We start from the raw sequence: 22,709 nt of genomic DNA, 5'->3' as shown, positions 1-22,709 counted from the left end.
TCCTTTGCCTTTGGAATGTCTGTGGTACCAGGAGAAACATTGCAGGTTAAAACCAAGCTTTGAGTATCTCAGTCCCTGCTTCTATCAGAGGAGAACAGCAAGAAGTATGTCTATTCAAGAGTAGAAGCTCCAGTCTAGAAATTCAAGCAGAGGAAAACAACCCTGGAGTTTGGGAGAGTTTACCTTCTAAAGAGTAGAAGTATACCCCTTTACCTTTCTTAAATATCTTTTAAGAATTTCATTTTTAATTATATATATACTTGTATGGTTGTGTGTGGATATGTTCATGTGAGTATAGTGTCCTCAGAGGCCAAAAGATGGCACTGGATGTCCTGGGGCTGAAGTTACAGACAGTCGTGAGCTCCAGCATGGGTGCTGGGAGCTAAATGTGAAAGCAGTACTTACTCCTAACCTCTAAGCCATTTCTCTAACCTTTCCTTTACCTTCCTTACTCTGAGAAGACTGACAGCAGGGAAATGCCATCAGACAAGAGACTAGAGGAATGGTCTTCTAGACAGACAGAAGGAATTCCCAAGAACAGAACCATAGGATCTGACATTTAGAAATTAACCAACTCAAAACCAAAGGTTAAGATTTGCATGCAACTTAATATTTTAAAAGGAGCACCAATAACTTATGGCATTATCTTATCATAATAGTGAATCCCAACCCCTTTTCAATTAATAAAACTAAGTTCAACAAAAAGTTCTAGACATTTCTGAAAAAAAAAATAGGAAGATTGGCAATTTTTATATTAAAAGTTCTTGGTCTGATCAAAGCCCCAAACTTCTCATTTAGAACTTGATTTTAATATAATGCCTAACATAGGCAATTTACAAATTTTATCAAAACAGAATCAGAAATTAAACTGGGCGTTAGGACTAATGTCCAATTATTATGAATAATAATTAGAAATATCATGGTAAACTATAATAATGAGGGTAGAGTTAAAAATGGGCCCCTAAACATGCCAAGAATCCATGACTTTTATAACATATAAAGCTCTCTGACATCATTTTAACATCATATTACATTAAGGCTCTTTAGATGGGGAAATAAGACTAGCTCATCTAGGTGAATCCTGCATGCCTAATGTTAGGTCCAGAATGCTTCTACCCTCCCCAAGTGGCAGTGCTGGTGACATTGTCCTAAACAAAAAGACTGTGGCCAGGTACACAGAAGGACTTTTACTAGGTAAACAAGCCTAAAGGCAGGTTTCTGTTTACTAGAAAAGCAGTAGAGTAGTTTTTGAGCTGTTTTTGTTTTTGTTTTTGTTTTTTTAGGTTTGGTTTGGTTTGGGGTTTTGGGTTTTTTTGTAGTTTTGTAAAGTAAAAAGTTAGTTTATCTTCACCAGGAACCACTCTTAATCCTCCAGGAACCACCCTTAGCTGTCCCCCAAAGGTCAACTACCTCAGACCTACAGACCTAACGGGCTGTATCAGCTAAGATTCCCCACCCTGCTGACAATATAGAAAATCTGCTTGCTTTTCTGCATTTTGCTCTTCTCTCTGCTCTCTGAGAGATGGCGTTGGCAGTTTGATCCTCAGTAAATCTTCTTTGTGACCATAGAGCAGTCTAGGTCAGTAGTTTCTCTGCAATATTATTTATATTTGGTGCTAAAACCTGGGACAGGCAATGGACCACCCCCTAAAGGACCTGTCCCTCTTAACCAAACCAAGCTGCTCATTTTTGACCCCCCAGGTATGGATCACTTGATTCTGCTGGTGCTTGGCACCCATCATATTCAACTCAAGACTTTAGAGTCTGCCTCTTCAGCTGCTTCTCCTCTCCTTGCTCTAATCACTCATCTCTCTGCACCTACTCATTAAGTGTCTCTGAGCTGCCTGTTCTGTCTCTCCTGGCTCATGGAGCCAGCCATACCATGTGTCAGGCAGCCTCTCTACACCCTTCTGGATGCCCTATCACATGTAGGAGGGAGACCCTGGACTGATCCTGGGCATCTCTCTGACAAGTCTCTCAAGTCTGCTTAGGAACCCCAGACTAAACTTATTGTTGCCAAGGCACTTACTCCCCTAAGTCTCTCCCATCCCCTTACTCGGCTCCTGAATGCCTCCCTGTTAGCTCTGTCTCTCAGCTACCTTCTAGAGCTTACTCTGTCTCTAACCATGGCTAACCACTCGTCTCTCCTGCCTCCCCCTAAGGGCTATCTGTTTTGTCTCTTTCCCACTCACCGGCTTGCTGGAGCTTGCTGTTTCTGTCTCTCTCGGGTCCTGAAGCCTACTCTGCAGAAGTCCCATAAGTATATCAGGGAGCTTCTTTATGCCCTCCTGGACTCTGCAGTGTTGGAGATATTAGAATCCTCTCTCTGGCAGAGTTCCTGTTTGCAATGCTTTTCCCTAAGCCTCTCCCACCTCCTTTTCCCTTTGCTTCTTTCCTGCTTGCTCTCACAGCTAGCTACTGTCTCTAACCACAGGCTCTTCCCATTGAGAATTAAACCCCTGACCCCTCACCTGCCTTCTCTAATCTTTTCCTCCTCAGACTCAGATTCCATTAAGGCACACTGTTATACTACAAAGGGCTTGGCCTCGGTACAGACTAGATAATCTGTCTCAATGGCCCAAAAGAAAAAAAAAAAAGCACATTCAACTTCCAAATTCTCAAAGATTGTAACAACTTCTGCCACCATACAAGCAAATGATCCCCAAATCCCCTTATCTCTAAAGCTTTCTTTACTCTCCACTCTAGGATCTCTTAAGCCTTCTTTGCTCTCTGCTTGCTCTATAGTTTCTCACTCTGTTCACTAAATTCAATCTTACCAAGATTCAAATCTTTGGGGTATAAATAATATTAAAATCTACCATATTAGAAAAAAAAGCTGGCTCTCGAGATGGGTTGTGGCCTGCTCTCTCTAAACCTAAGCATGTTTGTTTTAAAAAGTTTCCTCCAAAGTCTCTGTCCTAGGTCAGGCAGGCCACCTGACTCTATGACAGGAAGGAGAGCAAAAGAGAGCAAGTCATGGACACTGTGTGCTTTAAAACAGCTAAAAAGTAAACTACTGCCAATAAGACTTACCTCATACACCTCCTTCTTGGTTTTAACTCTATAAATATGGCCTTCTCTTATATCTCTAAAACTTTTGCTAAAATATAAAGTTCATCTCAAGATTTGTAAGACCATTGTGCAAACTTTCTGTATCTCAGGATTTGTAAGCTCATTGGATGTGGCTCATAAAATGAAATCTGTAAAATCTGTAATAAAAATTTAGCTTAAAAGTTATAATAGAAAGGATAAACAAATCTAAATATAGGTAATCTTTCTGTTGTTTTGTTTTTATTTTTTTCCTTTTTTGTTTTTGTTTTTGTTTTGAGACAGGGTTTCTCTGTGTAACAGCTCTGGTTGTCCTAGAACTCTGTAGACCAGGCTGGCCTGGAACTCACAGAGATCTGCCTGCCTCTGACTCCTGAGAGCTGGGATTAAAGGCGTGTGCCACCATCACCAGCTATATAGGCAGTCTTAATTTGCTACAGCATGCTTGTATGTAACTTAAATTCAACTCTAGTTTAGGAAAATGAATATTTTGTTTTGTTTAAGAAAGGAATAGAAAATGGTGTGTGCCCAATGCACTCACCTTTACTAAATAGCGAACAAGTGGCTTGCTGCCATCTTGGCTGATGACACCACCAGGATGGAAACAACCATGTGGCTGGCAGCTATCTTTAGCTAGGTTAAAGAGAGGGCACACCATATGACTTCATCACCATCTTAGTCAAGGTGACCACATGGCATAAACCAACTATGGGAGCCCCCTTAAAACAGCTCATCTACCGGCCTCCGCTTATATTGTACCTCCTCTTATAGACTAAGGAGGCAACAGCAGGCCTCCAAAACGGTTTGTTTTGTTTCACTTTCCTTATATTAATGAGATAACAGCAGGCCTCTAAGATATTTTGGATTAGAATGGATTTTTGTATGTTGAGTCTTGTCCTGGAGAGTGAAAAATAACAGATGAGAACAAAACAATGAAAAAGGTTTATGAAAATAGGACTTAAAAACAATGCATGTTTGATGATTAAGATTTTTAAATTCCTAAAGTTATAATGGTCTACTCAGGTTAACAGAAACTGACTTAGAAACTTATGTCTCTGCTAACTGTATTCAACATCAGGCTTTTAGAACTGTTCTGCATAAGGAATAACATATGTCTGATTAATAAGGTTTATGAATTCCTAAGGTCGACTCAGGCTAGCAAAAAATATCTAGTCGCTTTGCTTTTGCTAAATTTGTTAAGCTTTGGCTATATGGATAAATTGAGCCATACAAGAAACTGATATTCTGTAAAGGTATACTATGAGAGAATCAGGAAAATAAGGTTCCCAGTCTCTCTGTGGACTGTACTTATGGTTTGAAGTTTTTATGCTAAAGTGTAGCAGGCCCCCAACCAGACCTTAGCACAACTGACAAAATGGTGGAAATATCATTTAGACCCTGGAATCCAGCACATATGCAGGAACACCTAACAAAACAAAAACAAAGAGCTAATCCATCAAAGTCCATACATAGTTTGGGGAAAGTCTAAACGAATTAATCTTGGTTCTTGGATTCTGGAGTTTCTGCTTCTGGCTAACTGTTCTTGCTAACTTAAATGTGTCAACCCAGTGTGGTTTCAGGCTTAAAAGCCCACACCTGAGAAAAGCTACACTCAAGTCTCAAACACCTAGTGTAGTCTTCTGCCAGCTAATAAAGACTGTATGCTGTGGATACGGGTCTGTATGCCGTGAATGTGTTGCTCTGATTGACTGATAAATAAAACGCTGATTGGCCAGTAGCCAGGCAGGAAATATAGTATAGGCGGGACAGGAGAAAGGAGAATTCTGGGAAGTGGAAGGCTGAGTCAGGAGAGCTGCCAGCCACCACCACCATGAGAAGTAAGATGCAAAGTATTAGTAAGCCACAAGCCACATGGCAACTTATAGATTAATAGGAATGGGTTAATTTAAGATATAAGAACTAGATAGCAAGAAGCCTGAGCCATTAGGCCAAATAGTTTAAATAATATAAGCGTCTGTGTGTTTATTTGGGTCTGAGTGGCTGCAGGCCTGGGCAGGACTGGAGATAACTCCAGCTACACATGTCCAGTTAGTTTTCTCTGGTGGAGATCTCACAACAAAGGATCTTCACTTAAAACATCAATTCAGAATTTTAAAGTTCAAACTTAACAAGGATAAAACTATAAAATACTAATCTTACAAAAGCCACTAACTTGTTGTAAACTATTAAAGATAATTAATACATGCAAGTTAATGGTCAGTCACCTTATAAATGATCAAGGTCTTTAATGTGCTCAAAACTATGTTTGTAGTCTTGCTAAGTACAAATGTACTTAGGGACAAGCTTTATCATAATGTACATGTAGCCAAGGTTTAGCCTGAAACAAGTAACTAAAAACAAGTTTGTTTAAAATCAGGTATACTTAATATTGAATTAACCCTGGCCCTGCAACTGCTAGACCTAGGCAGTCCTGCAGAGCTCGAGTGGTGAACTTGCAGGCAGCAATGTGAAAGAGAACTGGCCTGCAAACTGTAACCTCCAGGGGCTCACTCGAAGGATAGCCTTTGGTCTCTCTTGGGCCCCTAGCTTCTCCTACCCTCCTCCACCCACTGGTAGATACCCTTCTCATAATAATAGCATGATTACACTCGGCTCTTCAGGTTTCTTCAGGAGAGAACTGGTGAAATAACCCAACAGTCAGATGGAATTTCCTCGGGTATCCTACCACAGTCTACAGGCTTAAACTCCTACTTTGGATCAGCATTCCAGAACCCTCTCTTCTCAAGCCCTAATCAACAATAAGTAGGGGACTCATCACTCCATTATCATCAACAAAAGGCTGGAAAGTTAGGTCCAAAGCACCACCACCCCACCCTGCTCACTGTCATATAAAATCTGCTTGCTTTTCCACCATTTTGCTCTTCTCTCTGGCCCCCAAAATATGGCTTTGGCAGTTTGATCCCCAATAAATCTTTCTGCCCACAGTAGTTTCTCTGTGCCATCACATGTACCTACAAGTATCTTTAGATAAAGGGGTAAAAGTTATACCTATAAAGTATCTTTAGATAAAAGAAGTTTGACAAAGAAGTTGGTGATGCACCAGAGAAGCAAGAGATGGCTTTGAAGTTGGGCAAGCCAAGAAATACTAATGATGCTCCAGACTGGAAAAGGCAAGCAAATGGATTTTTCCTGACAGCCAGGCAGAGTACAGTCCTGTCAACATGCCAATTCAACCCAAGAAAATGGTTTTAGACTTCTAAAACTACAAGAGAAGTCAAGCTAGTACCTAACTATAGGCTTCACCCTACTACTAGTGCTCATAGTATTGGAAGGCACTCTGCACAGTACCAGAGAAGAAAGGTAAACATCAACCCAGCTACAAATCCTGCAATCTTCCAATGGTTACCTGCCTGCAAGATACTCTGGTGCAACAGTGGCACAATGTTGTGGGAGTGGCCAACCATTCTCTGGATTTAAGGCCCACTCCATGAGATGGAACCCATGCCTGACACTGCTCAGATGACCAAGAACTTGATACTGGATAGGCCTTAAGCCTAGGGGAAAAGCAAATGTTACTGTTCTGCTAAAGAAGCATAGCAATAAAATGACTCCTAATGACAGTCTGCCATACCCACAGATCAGTGCCTCATTCAGCCATCATCGAAGAAAAAACTAACACAGGGATCCCACAACTGGGCAATGTGGAGAGTGTCAGAGATTTTGGAACACTCAGAAATGGGATTATCTTCATCAAATCCCTCCCCTACAGGTTCAGGGAGCTATGTGGAAGAGGAGGCAGAAACACTAAGAGTCAGAGAGGATGGATGACTCCAAGGAAACAGTGGCCTCCAGACACAACAGGACTGATGCACGTAGAAACTCTTAGAGACTGTGGTAGCACACAGAGGCCTGCACAAGTTCAATCCAGACAGGGTCCCAGCACTGAGAGGGGAAAGTGGACAGAGGCACCCACTCCCAACTAAGAAGCTACCTGCAATTCATACTCACTTACAAAGGAAAAAATATTTTTTTCCAATGGAGTCTCACTAGGTATATTAACCACATGTCATGGTAGACCTCATGCACAGCACTAGATGGTAAACACAAAACAAACTCAATGGTATTTTTGTAGACTTTTTTTATCTCATGCTTTGTTTGGGCTTTGTTTGTCTTACTGGAATTTGCTTGCATATTATTATTTCTGATTTAGTGTTTTTGTGAGGTTTACTATTTTGATTTGTGTGTGAGTTTCTGGTATTTTTGCTTATTTGTTTTGTTTGACTATTTATTTTCTAACAAGAAAAATAGAGGTCCTGGAGTAGGGTGAGTGGAGAGGTGAAGAAGATCTAAGAGAAGCTGGGGGAGAAGAAAAGCATCATCAGAATATATTGTATGAAAAAAAACTAAAGAATAAAAAAAGAATGTTAATTAGAAATGAGAGTAAATTGTGTTAAAGGAGGGAAAAAACAAAATAGTGTCTTCCCCTACATACCTGCAATGGTATAATTATGCCCCTTCCCTAAATCTAGCAGATGTCTCAAGTACCATTCCTAATTCCCTGGACACCCCTGACTCAACCCAGACCCTGCAGTTCCTGCCGTTTTTCTCCTCCAGCAAGCCCTCTAGACTCATTCCTTTTGAGCCAAATGATCAGAGCAAGAAGCCCCCACCCCGATTTATGGTATATGTTTCCCTTCTTGACCAGTGACCTGTATAACTGGAAGTCCTAGAAGCCCCCTTTCTGAGTAACTATAGGCACTGAGCTCTCTCAAGACTGCTTCATTTACCCACCAGACCACATGGGATGGTTGCCAAGTTACCAGCCACGTTGTTCACATCGGAAGAAAGGGACTTCATAAACCAGAAGCTAAGAAAAAGGTCCTGGGTCAAAAAGGAGGATCTCTGGCTGATAACACTTATTGCATTGAGAGCATGTTTCCATGCAACCAACCCCATTGGGATCCTAACAGTGACCAAGGTAAGGGGGCACTAGACACCTACTGCTGGACTCTCCTTGCTGGGCTCCAAGCAGCAGCATGGAAGCCCACAAACTTGTCAAAGGAAAGTGAAATCATACAGAGGACCTCAGAGTATCCTGCTGTGTTACTAGAGCACTTCTGGGGCTTACCATTATGCCCAACTGACCCAAAAGCACTGGCGAATGGGTGGGCACTCAACATTGCCTTTGTCGCCCAGCTGGCCTGAGAAATTAGGAAGAAATTACAAAAGTTAGAGGGATTTGAAGGTATGAATAGGTCCTGGTTGTTGGAGGTAGCTTAAAGGGTGTTTAACAACAGAAAACCAATTGAGAGCCAAAAGGATAAGAGACATACTAGGGCCATAGTGGCAGACCTAAAAGAAAACCCAGATAATAAGCCTGTCCAGCTCAACAGGTGAAAAGTAGGCCAGAAGACACACAGGACACAATTAGAGAAAGACCAATGTGCCAACTGCAAGGAGAAAGGACACTGGAAAATTAGTACCTTACTTGAGGAGGGGTGTGCACAAGCACTACACTTAGAAAAGTGGGAAATGACAGGGCCCGTGTTCCTGTGCTTTAAGTCCCCGGGAGCCTAGAATAATACTTAAAGTTGGAGACAAAGCAACTGACTTTTTAGTAGACACCAGGTTGACATAGTTGGTCCTTAAGACGCCCAAAGTCCCAAACCCATAAACTTTCATGAGTCTGATTCCTTCAGAGAAACTGATATACACAGTTGTGGACATGAATGATGCATTCTTCAGCCTCTCATTGCCAGAGGTAAGTCAACTCATCTTTATTTTTGAATGGGTAAACTGTGATGGTTTGAATAAAAAATGGCCCACATAGGTCCAAAGGGAGTGGCACTATTAGGAGGTGAGACCTTGTTAAAGTAGGTTGTGGACTTGTTGGAGGGGAGTGGGATTGAAGTTTCAGAAGCTCAAGCAAGGCTCAGTGACTCATTGTCTCTCCCAGTAGCCTCAGCATCCAGATTTAGAGCTCTCAGCTACCTCTCCAGTACCATATCTGCCTGCCTGCCACCATGCTTCCCACTGTGATAATAATGATCTAAACCTCTGAAACTGTAAGCCAGCCCCAATTACACTTATAAATTTTCCTTTGTAAGAGTTGCCATGGTCATGGTGTCTCTTCACATGAATAGAAACCTGTACTAACACACAGACCCAGAGGGAGGATACAGAGGGCAATTTACCTGGACCAGGTTTCCCCAAGGATTTAAAAACTCTCCAACTCTGTTTGAAGAGGCACTAAGTGCTAACCTTCTGCAACTATACTCTTAAAATATGTAGATGACCTCCTCCTAACTTCTGAAACGGAAAGAGATTCTAAAAGGGCCACTGAGGGATTGCTGCAAGAGTTATAAGACCTCGGGCTACAGAGCATCAGCTAAGAAAACCCAACTTTGTACATCAGAGGCTACCTATCAGAAACCAGCTAAAGGGAGGCAAAAGAAGCCTGTCTCAAAGTAGGATTGCTGCCATCCTTCAGATCCCAACTCCAGAGACCAAGAGATAGGTTCAAGAGTTCCTAGGTGCAGCTGCAGATTCCACTTCTGGATACCAGGGTTTGAGGGACTAGCAAGGCATAAAGAGCAGCACCAACCTCTAATCTGAACTGAGACTGAACATAAGGTGTCTGGGGCTTTAAAAACAGCTCTGACTTTGGCTCTTGACCTAGCACTTAATTCCAGGTGTCTCAAGACTTTTCCATCTGTTTGTCCATGAAACAAAAAGCATTGAAAAGGTGTTTTAACCCAAACTTTGGGACCACAGAAATGCCCTGTGGTATACCTTGGCGAACGATTGGACCCTATAGCCATAGGATGGCCCACCTGTCTAAGAGCTGTCACAGTGAAAGAAGCAAATAAGCTAGGTCAGAATCTTATACTCACAGCATGCCACATGGTTGAGGCCTTCTTATGATGAACACCAAACCACTGGCTGTGTAAATGCCTGTGTGACCTAGTACCAGGCACTACCCCTGAACCACCCTCAAGTATAGTTTGAGAAACCCACCGCCATCAATCCTGCTACCATCTTGTCTGAAGACAACTGGCAAGTACTCCCCCATGACTGTCTTGAGGTGACCATGGTGGTCCAGAGGATCCACCAGACCTAATAGACAGCCCAAAAATCCCTATGCAGTGTTCTAAACAGATGGGGCAAACTTCATTAAAGGTAGAACCAAGTACCAGAGCTACCAAATGTGAATGCTCAGAACTTCTGAAACTTCAAGCATTTAGATCAGTAGTCTTCAGCAGCAAAGTTTACTTAATGTGCCTTTTAGCTGCCTTCAGGATACCCAATAAAGAGCTAAGGCTGAATCATAGTGACTGTAGCAAGTAATAAGCAGAAGAGAGACTTCTGAGAAAAACTTCCTCTAAACAAGAGTCCCAAAAGCATAAAGACTGGTTCCTAAAACATCACAATTTCAAGTTCACTTGAAACAAGCAAGAAAGCGGGAAACACAAATCCCACTAAGTACTTATCCATGAATTTAAAAAAAAAAGGGGGGGGGGCAGAACTTTCAGGTTGAGATAATTGAAAAGAATCCCAAGCAGTAAAGCTATGCAGCAAGATCAGAGAAGGGAGAATTTCAGAACACATCCCTTCAAACACAAAATGAAGCTGGTACACTAGAAGTACTGTAAACATGCGACAGATCTGGTTCAGGAAAGAAACACTGATAACCACCATGAATGAAAATAAAGCAATGTCTACATCCAGGTGAAAGCACTGTGGGGGAGGTGGGGGCACAGAAGACACTAATACCTGACTAGAATGTGAAAAGCACTGTCACCATCAAAGTAGCACTACTGCCAGACTTGGTGGCATCATGCATGTAATCCCAGCACTTGAGAGGGAGAGGAAAGAAGATTAGGAGTTAGTTCAAGGCTAGCCTTAGCAACAAAGCAAGTTGAGGCCAGACTGTACTACACGAAACTTGTCTTTAAAAAATGAAACAGGCCGGGCGGTGGTGGTGCATGCCTTTAATCCCAGCACTTGGGAGGCAGAGCCAGGCGGATCTCTGTGAGTTCGAGGCCAGCCTGGTCTCCAGAGCGAGTTCCAGGAAAGGCGCAAAGCTACACAGAGAAACCCTGTCTCGAAAAACCAAAAAAAAAAAAAAAAAAAGCAAACAGAAAGGACAGGAAGAGAAGGAAAAGGGGGAAGGGCATAATCTCACCAGAGAAAGAAAAAAACATGATGCCTTAAAATTAACACTTTGAAAAGAACTAAAGTCAGTCCAGGAGCCTGGAAGAGAAGAAACAAAAATGCAGCTGCCACACATGGCAACTTACACCTTGTACTAACAGAACTGATGACTAATGCCAGGCCACCCTGAGCTACGAGATCCTGCTTCAAATATCCAACATGGCAGTACATCAAGTGCCAAAGAAGGGGCAGAAACATAGTTTACTACCTAAACAGAGCTCATAAATGCTTAGAAACTAGCCTAACTGTACTTAAAAGAACAGAAGGCCAGGGAGAAGATGATTTTATAGGATACTGATTTTCTACAAACCAAATTCAAAGCTATACACACACACACACACACACACACACATACACAGAAAACAAGACAAATGTTTCTGAAATTTGTATTCTAAAGCAAATACCTAAAAATATTTAAGAAAATTCTGGTCATCAAGGAGACTTGCCTTACCAGGTATCAATTACAAAGTTGTTGTAATAAAAATTAAGATTAACAGAACAGGAACAGAGTAATAACTCAATTGATTTTACTCAACATCCTAGAAAGAGGCTTTTTCTTCACTGTGACAAAGTATCTGGCAAAAAAAAAAAAAAAAAAAAAAAAACCCACTGGAGGAGAGGCTGACCCTAGCTCACAGTCCAGAGGGTGGTCAAGCTATGCCACTCAAGGGCCCACTGCTGGCAGCCTGTCTACCAGCAAGGGGGCCAAGTGTTCAGACACATGAGCTGGCAGGGCACATCTGACATACAAATCTTACCAGATTCCTCTGCAGTCATTTCTTATTTACCCAAACCTTGTACGTGAATAGGACTGACCTATGAATTTCACACACTAAAATTTTCTATTTTTACTGTTATATTTAGACTATTTCTTTTATTCTATAAGACTAAACCTGGAAAATAATGGAACTCAAAGACCCAAATTCCATCTTATAAGAGTACTTTCTGCAATTTCTGTCCCCAGCTTCTAGTTTACTCCACTTCTTCCTCCTTTAATCTCAGAAGGTTAAGAATTTTTCCTCCTCTAACAAGAGCCTGGAAAACACGGCATACTGTATCCAAATATCAATTAAAAGTTTTACTATATATTTAAGGTACTATATGCCTGGTGTTCAAAATTACCAGTTACTTTCTTTTGCTCCAGTTACCTAATTTGATGCCTCTGTAACTTCTCAGTAGTTCAAACCCTAATTTCTAAGGACAGAGTGAATAAAAACAAAATGCAGCAAATGGGAAGGTGTTCCAACACGGGATATAACTCTGTTGAATAGGTAGTTCTTAGTCTTGAACATTCAGAGAAATTTCAATATCATGTTAAAGCACAAGTTGCTCAATCCCCATCCAAGTTTCTATTCAGTACTTGTATCTATGGCCATTTCCTGAATGTGTGAATTCAATGACACATTTTGAAAAATATGGCTGCATAAAGAACTGGTTATCAGGTGGTGACTGGAATGGAAATTTACTGACAGTTACTGAGTTAGTGAGTAGAGAGCAAGAGTATTGCTTAACACTCTCTTCTGTGACTAGACAGCCCAACACCAGAGAGCTGTCAGACCCAACACATCAGTGCTGATGAGGCAGGAAAGCTTGAAGCAGAGTACACCACAGCTTATTCCACCTGTGATCTGACCAGTAACACGGTAAAGTCTACGTGGAAAAAGGACTGCAAACAGCAACTTTTCTTTTTCTTCTTCGATAACCCTTTGAATTTTTCAACTACAGCAAATGGAAAGTTTTGAGATACTACGACTTAAATGGCATAACAAGCCTCAAAAGGAAACAAGTGTTTATTTAATGTTACTGGTAGATTTCTAACAAAGAAAGATAACTAATACTCATTTCTTATGAATTATAAGAAAACACTGAAAAACTAATTTCCTTTAAAATTAATAAGGGACTGGAGAGATGGCTCCAAGGTTAAGAGTACTGGCTACTCTTCCAGAAGTCCTAAGTTCAATTCCCAGCAACTACATGGTGGCTCACAACCATCTATAATGAGATCTGGTGTCCTCTCTTCTGGGTGCAGGCAACAAACTGTACTCTGACCACTACAGGTGTGCTGTGGCATGTACACACACACACACACACACACACACACACACACACACACACACACACGTGCACGCACATGAACTTACTCCAATAGGCTGAAAAATAAGTCCATCCATCTCATGGCTGACTTCTTTGGCAAAATTTCCTTCCAGGAGCTACAAAATAAAAATATATTCTTTAGAAATATAATGATAATTTAAAAATTAGTTTAACTTCTTGCTAAGATTTATGAAATTTTCTGTAATGTATAAGAACTAAGAAACAGGAAAACAGGTAGAAACACTGGGATCCAGGTTAAACTCTGATTTTGGGGTCCTAATTTGTGGCTTGTTCTTTGCTGGCATCTCATTTTCCAACATCTACAATTTCTCTAATGTGAAAGCAGTTCATAATAGAATTTGGCAAGCTTTTTTCCTTTAATGTTAATATAAAGTCTTTTGTTGTACTCAGTGACACATAATCTTAAGGAGGACTAAGATGATACATGCAGCTTAAGTGTTTAAGTTTCTGGGTTGTTTCCTCTTACTGCTTGGTCTTGGTTTTTTGAGACAGAATCCCATGAATCCCAAGAGCTGACTTCAAACTTCTATTGCTCCTGCCACCCAGTCCCAGTTCTGAGATTCAGGAGCACTCCACCACATCTAGCTGAGTTCCAATTCAGAGGATGAAAAAGTTCTAGAGACAGACAGCTGGTGATAGCTGTACGGTAAGGCAAATGCACGTATTGGGACTGGACTAAATAGTTAATGCTAAGGTGGCAAATTTTACTGTAATGTTCTTGAAATTTCACTCTGGTTTTTGTTTGTTTTGTTTCTCCTCCGCCAGCAAATGAGCAGAGTTGGCAAACTGAGATTTTCAGTCATTATTGTGCAGCGTGGCCAAATTTTAGGACTGTTCAAAATTCCAATATTTCTCTTCAATTCTCTCACAAGTTTTAAGTGACACAGATGAGGAGGAAATTTCACCAAAGTAAAAATTTACTATACATTAAAATCTTTGACTTCTTATAAATAGAAAGGAAAATAAAACTCTGAAGTACCATGTGTCAAATATCTACTTAACATTCATTCTGGTCATAAAAAAAAAAAAAAAAAAACTCACAGTTTTGTTAAGTACATGTTAGAGGGAAAATGAAAGCATTTTCATACTAATTAACACTAGGTAGACAGACGCACTGAATGACTGATTTGACTTAGTCCAAATATTTATAAATTAATGATGAGAAAAGGGTAAAACAAAAAGTAAATATATAACTTTGCTAATCCCTATACCACACCATGGAAAGTTGTCCAATATTCAGAACATAAATAATGAACTTTTAAGAATCCATAAATAAAAGAAATCAAAAGAAACATTTTAAAGCATTTAGAAATGAGTAAGAATAATAAAACCATGGTAGAATACTTGACCGATCACATTTAAGAGAAGAAATTGGTGACGGAAAAAAAAAAAAAAGGAAGAACGAGGGGGACGTGCTATGTAACAGTTTCTTCAAGATTAAAACATTCCATCCTGTAGGAAGTTCCTTAAGCAGGAAGGTAAGCAACTCAAAACAGCTTCAAGGAAGTCTCTAAAACTAACCAGATTCACTAGGCCCTTGCCTGCCACAGTAAGTAGTAAAAGCCAAAGTCTTCCCCCTTGGACAGAAGGAAGCTGAGCTGCAAAGAAGATGCTTAAGGCCAGACCAGCTGCCTGGACAAGGCAGAAACCAGCTGAGCTGCCTAGAGGAGGTTTAAACTAAATCACTTGGAAAGGACACTCCCCAACCTGTTGAGCTGCCTGCAGGCTGTGCAGTGTGTTCCAGGTTTCCCAGATCTGAGAAGCTGCCATCCATGCTGGAGTGAGCTTTAGTGATACAGCTGTCTTTTGAGCCATTTCTGCTCAAAAGACGGGGACACACACACACACACACACACACACACACACACACACACAGTCACCATGACAAAAACTTCAAACTGGAGAAGACAGGTCAAACCAAACAAGATGAAGATGCATTCACTAAGGATGATGGGTAGTCTTTGAGAGTCAGGCAATCTCCACAAAAAGTGCCAGGGTTACTGAGAAGCCCAAGGATTCTTCAAGTTCCGGTCAGGTTCTACTAATAATTTAAATGACAAGCACAATTTAAAGCTACCGTTGGAATTTTATTTCCAACATTACATTTCTAAATGTCTCTAAGGTTTTAGGCTACATGTGGTGATATACTGTGTCCCCCAATATATTGTGCACCCTAATAAAGCTTATCTGAAGATCACAGGAAAAAGCCAGCCACTATATTAAACATAGGTTTAGGCAATGGTAGCACACGCCTTTAATCCTAGCATTCTGGAGGCAGAGATCCATCCAGATCTCTGTAAGTTCAAGGCCACCCTGGGGAACAGAGCCAGGCACCGGTAACACACCCCTTTAATCCTAGCACTAACCATAGAGGTCTGGAGGTCTGTAGAGACAGACAGGAAGTGATGTAGATGGGCGGAGAGAGAAAGTGAGATGCAGAACAGAAAGGCATATAGGCATGGGGATACAGGAAGTAGCTCTTTTTGGCTAAGGATTTCCAAGTAGTAAGAACGTGACTGGCTTCTTTCTGCTTTTCTGATCATCAGATAAGCTTTATTAGGGTGTGTAATATATTGGGGGACACAATATATCACCATAGCTACACATCCTTCTCTCCTTATCTATATTTTAAGTCAAACCTATTCCTGAGTTATCATGCTATCCTAATGTAAAGCATACTAAGCTTTAATTTCCTGGATGATCAACAGCTAAATAAGGACTGGTGACATGGCTCAGTGAGTAAAGCACTTGCTGACAACTTGAGATGGATCCCGGAACTCTTGTAAAGGTGGAAAACGATAGCATACCCCATATCCCATATGTTACCTCCATAGACACATTATGGCAAGCATGTAAACACACATGTATGCGCGTGCACACACACACACATTCGAACAAGCATCATAAACACACATTACTCATATTATCACAATCATGCATACACAAGCATCACACACACAAACACATGCATCATACATGTAACACACATGCACAGACACGCATCATACACACATACTACTAATAAAAAAATTTAAAGCTAAATAAAAATAAATTTTCATTCACTTTTAGATAAATATTTCCTGACTTCCTACCAATGCTAAAAACAAAGTAAGGGACATTAGGGATACTATAATATATGTCTCTGCCAATGTACCTAATATCTTAATTTTAGCAGGAATATTTAAATGTAATGGTGTAAATAAGCTATTTCTCCCTGTCAATCTTTTTTCAAACACACAATTCTACTTAAATTATCTAAGATATTTTTAAAGCATTTCAAACCAAAGAATTTAATCTGTAAATATTTAACTGGTAAACCCCTCAAAGAAAATTTGCTGTGGAATATGCAGTGAATTGTCCTGAGCTACTGTGATGGTAAGTTTAAACTGTCAACTAGACACAATCTAGAATCCTGTGTCTATAAATCATTCAGAAACCAAATCATTATAAATGCATAAGCAGAAAAAGATAGTACTTAAAATTAGAAATATGAGAAATAAAATAAAAGCTGTAAAATTACAGTGCATAAAAAGGAAAATTTTAGAAATATTTTTTAAAATATCAGCATAAGACTATAGTGAAGTAGAAAATGGATCTCCAGTTCTTCTGTGAATACAAATTGGCATTATCAATTCATCATTATCAATATCATACAGAAAACAATATTTAATGTTTAAACAAGAAAAGAATAAATTGAATCCACTCTTCAATTCTAGTTTATTCTATACACTTTTTTGTTTTTGGAGCAAACAGCCCATACAGCTTCAGGTGACTGCCTGAGGAGACTCACTCAATACTGTATCTGGTGACTTTTTATGAAATCTTACTGCTCCCCTAAAACCCCAAGTTTAGTTTTAATGATCCCCACAAAATGGAAGCTTGGGCTTACCTGGATATTAATTTTTAATGTTTTTTATTCCCCAAGTCTAACTCTAGCTCCAGTTAAGTTCATCTACTTTGTCTATATGCTAAATGTTCCTCTAAATGTAACCAGTAATGAACTGTCACGGGTAAATTATCTTTCCTGCTAACCACAAAACTAATATTACTATCTTCTCTAAAAATTAATGATTTGTTTACCACTGTATAACAATTAAAATCAAACCGTGTCATTAAAGTTTAGCCATTAACATTTATACATAGGTTTTACATTATCTTTTTTTTTTTTAAAGATTTATTTATTTACTATGTATACAGCATGTATGACTGCAAGCCAGAAGAGGGCACCAAATCTCATTATGGATGGTTGTGAGCCACCATGTGGTTGCTAGGAATTGAACTCAGGACCTCTGGAAGGGCAGTCAGTGCTCTTAACCTCTGAGCCATCTCTCCAGCCCTACATTATCTTTCTTTAATGTACATTATTACAATTATATTTATAAAAATCTGGCAAATCTCAAATGAAAAGATAGAAAATCTGAGCAATTTCCATAGGAAACACAGTTTTATGATTGTCAAATAGGCAGGATCCAGAATTATGTAGAAACAAACTTCTGTGCAGTCTGTGACATAGTATCTAATAGAGGTAACTGAGGTAGGCAGTACCATTCCAAGAGGGGCGGGTGTCCCAAATGAATAAAAAAGAGCAAACAAAGTTGGGTGGTAAAAAGGGGAAGGATAGATCTGGGAGGAATTGGGGAATGGGAGTGAATATGATCAAAATACATTGTATAAACTCCCAAAGAGCTCAAAAAATTAAAAATTAGACATACATATGCAAAAATTTAAGAAACTCTACCAAAATACTGAAAAGCTCAACTTGACTAGGAGATACATATTTGAACCTAAATCCTGAGCAGCTCGTCACTCCTTCACTGTCCTGGCTGTATTACACTAAACAAAGTGAAGAGGCTGTGAACAGAGCTAGGTTGAGTCCTCTCTTCCTTTTCTTCTTCCTCTTCCTCTCCTTTCTTTTTCCTTGTCTTTCTTTTTTTCTCCTCTCCTCTTCCCAGTTCATTCTAAATGACTCATTGTGAGCTGTAGCTTTTTTTTTTAATGAGAATATGGACCAATGATCATTAATCACAAACTATTCCAAGAGACAGGGAAGCAGCATGATATTGTGTCCACACAGAGAACACGGCTAAGAGGAGACCCTGAGCATCACCCTGGGAAAGACAGTCATCCATGTTCCTCTCAAAAGCTGAACAATAGAACTTGAATTACCAACTAAAAAAATAAATAAACTTTACCTTTCTTGAAATATTGATGTCAAAAAACTGTTTAGGTCTCACACTAAATGGTTCCTGTGTTTTGTCAATGAGCCCAGTCTTCATTTTTTCATGTCGTGGACTTATGATTTCACGTTCAATACACTGCAGGCGAATATTAAAATCACAGTCTCCAACGGGTTGTGCCTGAATGAGAGAACATTTTATTTTAATTTGAACACTAACAACTATATTATCAGCATAACTGTCAAGGCTGTAACACTATATACAATACTATACACTATACAAATAGCAATCTTTGGAGATGTCTAGTGAACATCTTGCACACAATAGATGCCCATCCCAGTAACAATAGACTAACAATATCTATTTTTAAGTTGTAATTACATATGGCAGCAAAAGAAAATGTAATATATCTATTATAAGCTAGCTCAGATTTCAAATTGAATTAATATATTAATGTAACTACTATATTTTACTACTTAACTATATTACTAAAAACTAAAACCCAAATTTGGTAAAGTATAAGTACTCAAAATAAATAGCATAGTTACCTACTGTGATCAGACTTCACAGCATCAGTAAGAAGACATTTATTATACAGATACATCCTCAAGCTAAAAACTAATAATAAGTTTACATATGTTCATGTCCTATCCAGCCACATGGTGTATATAAACATAGAAACACATCCCCTGGTTGACAGTAATTGTCTAAGATAGAAAGTACAGCCTTAACAACTCCTGAAAACTTGTGACACCATCACTACCTTCTTGTTCCTCTTCTCCAATCTCTATTACCCAATCTAATGTTTCACGAGAGCGCCAGCACATGCTTCAGGATGTCTTTCTCTCAGCTTTGGAAGGATGACAACTTTTACACTCAACTAAGAACATGGAGTGAAAACAAACTGAGCAGGAGCTAGGAACAATTTCTAAGATGTTCTCTACAAAAAGGCACAACGGCCGGGCAGTGGTGGCGCACACCTTTAATCCCAGCACTCGGGAGGCAGAGCCAGGCGGATCTCTGTGAGTTTGAGGCCAGCCTGGTCTATAGAGTGAGTTCCAGGACAGCCAAGGCTGTTATATAGAGAAACCTTGTCTCAAAAAAAAAAAAAAAAAAAAAAAAAAAAGAGGAACAACAACTCATAAAGGATATTTACTGAGGAAAAGTTAATAAACAAGGACAAAGTCGATGTAGGACCTTCTCTATACAATCCCCACCACGGTGGAAAACCTAAAGTGATAGGCTTACATATTAGGCCTATTAGGAGTACTCAGATACCTATAAAAGTAGCAAGGCACAAACAAGCCTTTTTTATTTTAATGAAGATCTTAAAGTAGTCTAAATCCTCTACTAAAATACATATTATGTGACCAAAACAGGAACAGAGGCAGATCACTGTCACTCCCACAAAGGAAGCACTGGGCAGCCAGATGTAGAAGCATTGAGAGCAGATAGCAAGACACACTCAATGCAGTGTGTTGGGCTCCTTTCCATCAGTCATTTCTCACTTCCAAGCACAGCCCACACTGGCAATGGAGTTCTTTAAAAGAAGTAAAAATACTATCCCACCATCACCATACCTGAAATCCTTAAGTGACAGTCTGTTACATTAAAATCTAAGTTCAAACACCATAGTCAAGTAATCTGCCACCCTATCACCAATCTACTGTATGACCCACTCCTCAGCACACATCAAGTATGGCAACAACCATCTAATGTTCCTAACTCCATCCTTCAAGGACTCAACAACAGCCAGGGAAGGATGAAGTGCTCCCATCCCTCCAGCTCCACTCTACCTCTTACAAATCTTCTTGTACTACTTAGAGCACTACCATGCTGTTTCTGTTTCTTTACTTTTTTTTTTTTAGACAAAGTCTCACTGTGTAGCTTTGGCTGGCCAAGAACCTGCTATAAAAACCAGACTGGTTAAAGATACAATAGAAGAAATAGATTCATCAGTCAAAGAAAACACTAAAGCCAACAAAATCATGAACCAAAATGTCCAAGAAATATGGGACACCATGAAAAGACCAAACCTACGAATAATAGGGGTAGAAGAAGGAGAAGAATACCAACTCAAGGGCACAGAAAATATATTCAACAAGATCATAGAAGAAAACTTTCCCAAATTAAAGAAGGAAATGCCTATGAAGATACAGGAAGCCTATAGAACACCAAACAGACTAGACCCCCAAAAAAAGTCCCCTCACCACATAATAATTAAACAATTAAACGTACAGAATAAAGAAAGAATATTAAGAGCAGCAAAGGAAAAAGGCCAAGTGACATATAAAGGCAAACCTATCAGAATAACACCCGATTTCTCAATGGAGACTTTGAAAGCCAGAAGGTCCTGGACAGATGTAATGCAGACACTAAGAGACCATGGATGTCAGCCTAGACTAATATACCCAGCAAAGCTTTCAATCATCATAGATGGAGTGAACAAGACATTCCATGACAAAGCCAGATTTAAACAATATTTATCCACAAACCCAGCCCTACAGAAAGCACTAGAAGGAAAATTCCAACCTAAGGAAGTCAGATACACCCTAGAAAACGCAGGCAATAGATAAAGCCACAGCAGTAAACCCCAACGAAGAAAAGTACACACACATCACCACCAAAAAATAACAGGAATGAACAATCACTGGACATTAATATCCCTCAATATCAATGGACTTAATTCACCTATAAAAAGACATAGGCTTACAGAATGGATACGAAAGCAGGACCCATCTTTCTGCTGCATACAAGAAACACATCTCAAATTCAAAGATAGACACTACCTAAAAATAAAAGGCTGGGAAAAGACTTTCCAATCAAACGGTCTTAAGAAACAAGCGGGTGTAGCCATCCTGATATCCAGCAAAATAGACTTCAAACTAAAATCAATCAAAAGAGATCAAGAAGGGCATTACATACTCATCACAGGAAAGATCCACCAAGATGAAGTCTCAATTCTGAACATTTATGCCCCAAACACAAGGGCACCCACATATGTAAAAGAAACATTATTAAAGCTTAAATCACATATAAAACCCCACACATTAATAGTGGGAGACCTCAACACCCCACTTTCACCACTGGACAGATCCCCCAAATCAAAACTTAACAGAGAAATAAAGGACTTAACTGATGTCATGACTCAAATGGACTTAATCGACATCTACAGAACATTCCATCCTAACAAAAAAGAATATATCTTCTTCTCAGCACCCCATGGAACCTTCTCTAAAATCGACCACATACTTGGTCACAAAACAAATCTAAACAGATACAAAACAATTGGAATAACCTCCTGTGTTCTATCAGACCACCATGGTCTAAAGTTGGATTTCAACAACAACAAAAACTACAGAAAACCTACAATCTCATGGAAACTGAACAATACCCACCTGAATCACCAATGGGTTAAGGAAGAAATAAAGAAAGAAATTAAAGACTTCCTAGAGATCAACGAAAATGAAGACACCACATATCCAAACCTATGGGACACTATGAAAGCAGTACTAAGAGGGAAATTCATAGCACTAAACGCCCACATAAATAAGCTGGAGAAATCTCACACTAGTGACTTAACAGCACACCTGAAAGTTCTAGAACAGGAAGAAGCAAAGTCTCCCAGGAAAAATAGACGCCAGGAAATTATCAAAGTGAGAGCTGAAATCAATAAAATAGAAACAAAGAGAACAATACAAAAAATTAATGAAACAAAGAGTTGGTTCTTTGAGAAAATCAACAAGATAGACAAGCCCTTATCCAAACTAACCAAAAGACAGAGAGAGAGCATCCAAATCAACAAAATCAGAAATGAAAAGGGGGACATAACAACAGACATTAAGGAAATCCAGAGAATCATCAGGTCATACTTCAAACACCTCTATTCCACAAAACTGGAAAACCTAAAAGAAATGGATAATTTTCTGGATAGTTACCACATACCTAAATTAAATCAAGACCAGATAAACTATTTAAATAGTCCAATAACCCCTAACGAAATAGAAACAGTCATTAAAAGTCTCCCAACCAAAAAAAGCCCAGGACCAGATGGTTTCAGTGCAGAATTCTACCAGATCTTCAAAGAAGAGTTAATACCAATACTCTCTAAATTGTTCCATACAATAGAAACAGAAGGAACATTACCAAACTCCTTCTATGAGGCTACAATTACCCTGATTCCCAAACCAAACA

General features: G+C 39.6%; 1 protein-coding gene across 3 annotated transcripts in view; it reads right to left on the bottom strand.

Moving 5' to 3' along the window:
* Positions 1–22,709, bottom strand: part of Rngtt (RNA guanylyltransferase and 5'-phosphatase) — a 216,519-nt gene that overhangs the window by 129,784 nt on the left and 64,026 nt on the right. For all 3 annotated transcript variants that reach the window (XM_059254084.1, XM_059254086.1, XM_059254085.1), the window contains exons 11-12: positions 18,531–18,695; positions 13,365–13,433 (exon numbers count right to left, since the gene is read on the bottom strand). In XM_059254084.1, the coding sequence (XP_059110067.1) occupies positions 13,365–13,433; positions 18,531–18,695 (234 nt within the window). The remainder of the gene's footprint in view (positions 1–13,364; positions 13,434–18,530; positions 18,696–22,709) is intronic.

This window comes from Peromyscus eremicus, chromosome 2 (genome assembly GCF_949786415.1).
Source record: "Peromyscus eremicus chromosome 2, PerEre_H2_v1, whole genome shotgun sequence".
NCBI classification, from domain to species: domain Eukaryota; kingdom Metazoa; phylum Chordata; class Mammalia; order Rodentia; family Cricetidae; genus Peromyscus; species Peromyscus eremicus.
This window is presented reverse-complemented; position numbering and strand designations above follow the sequence as displayed.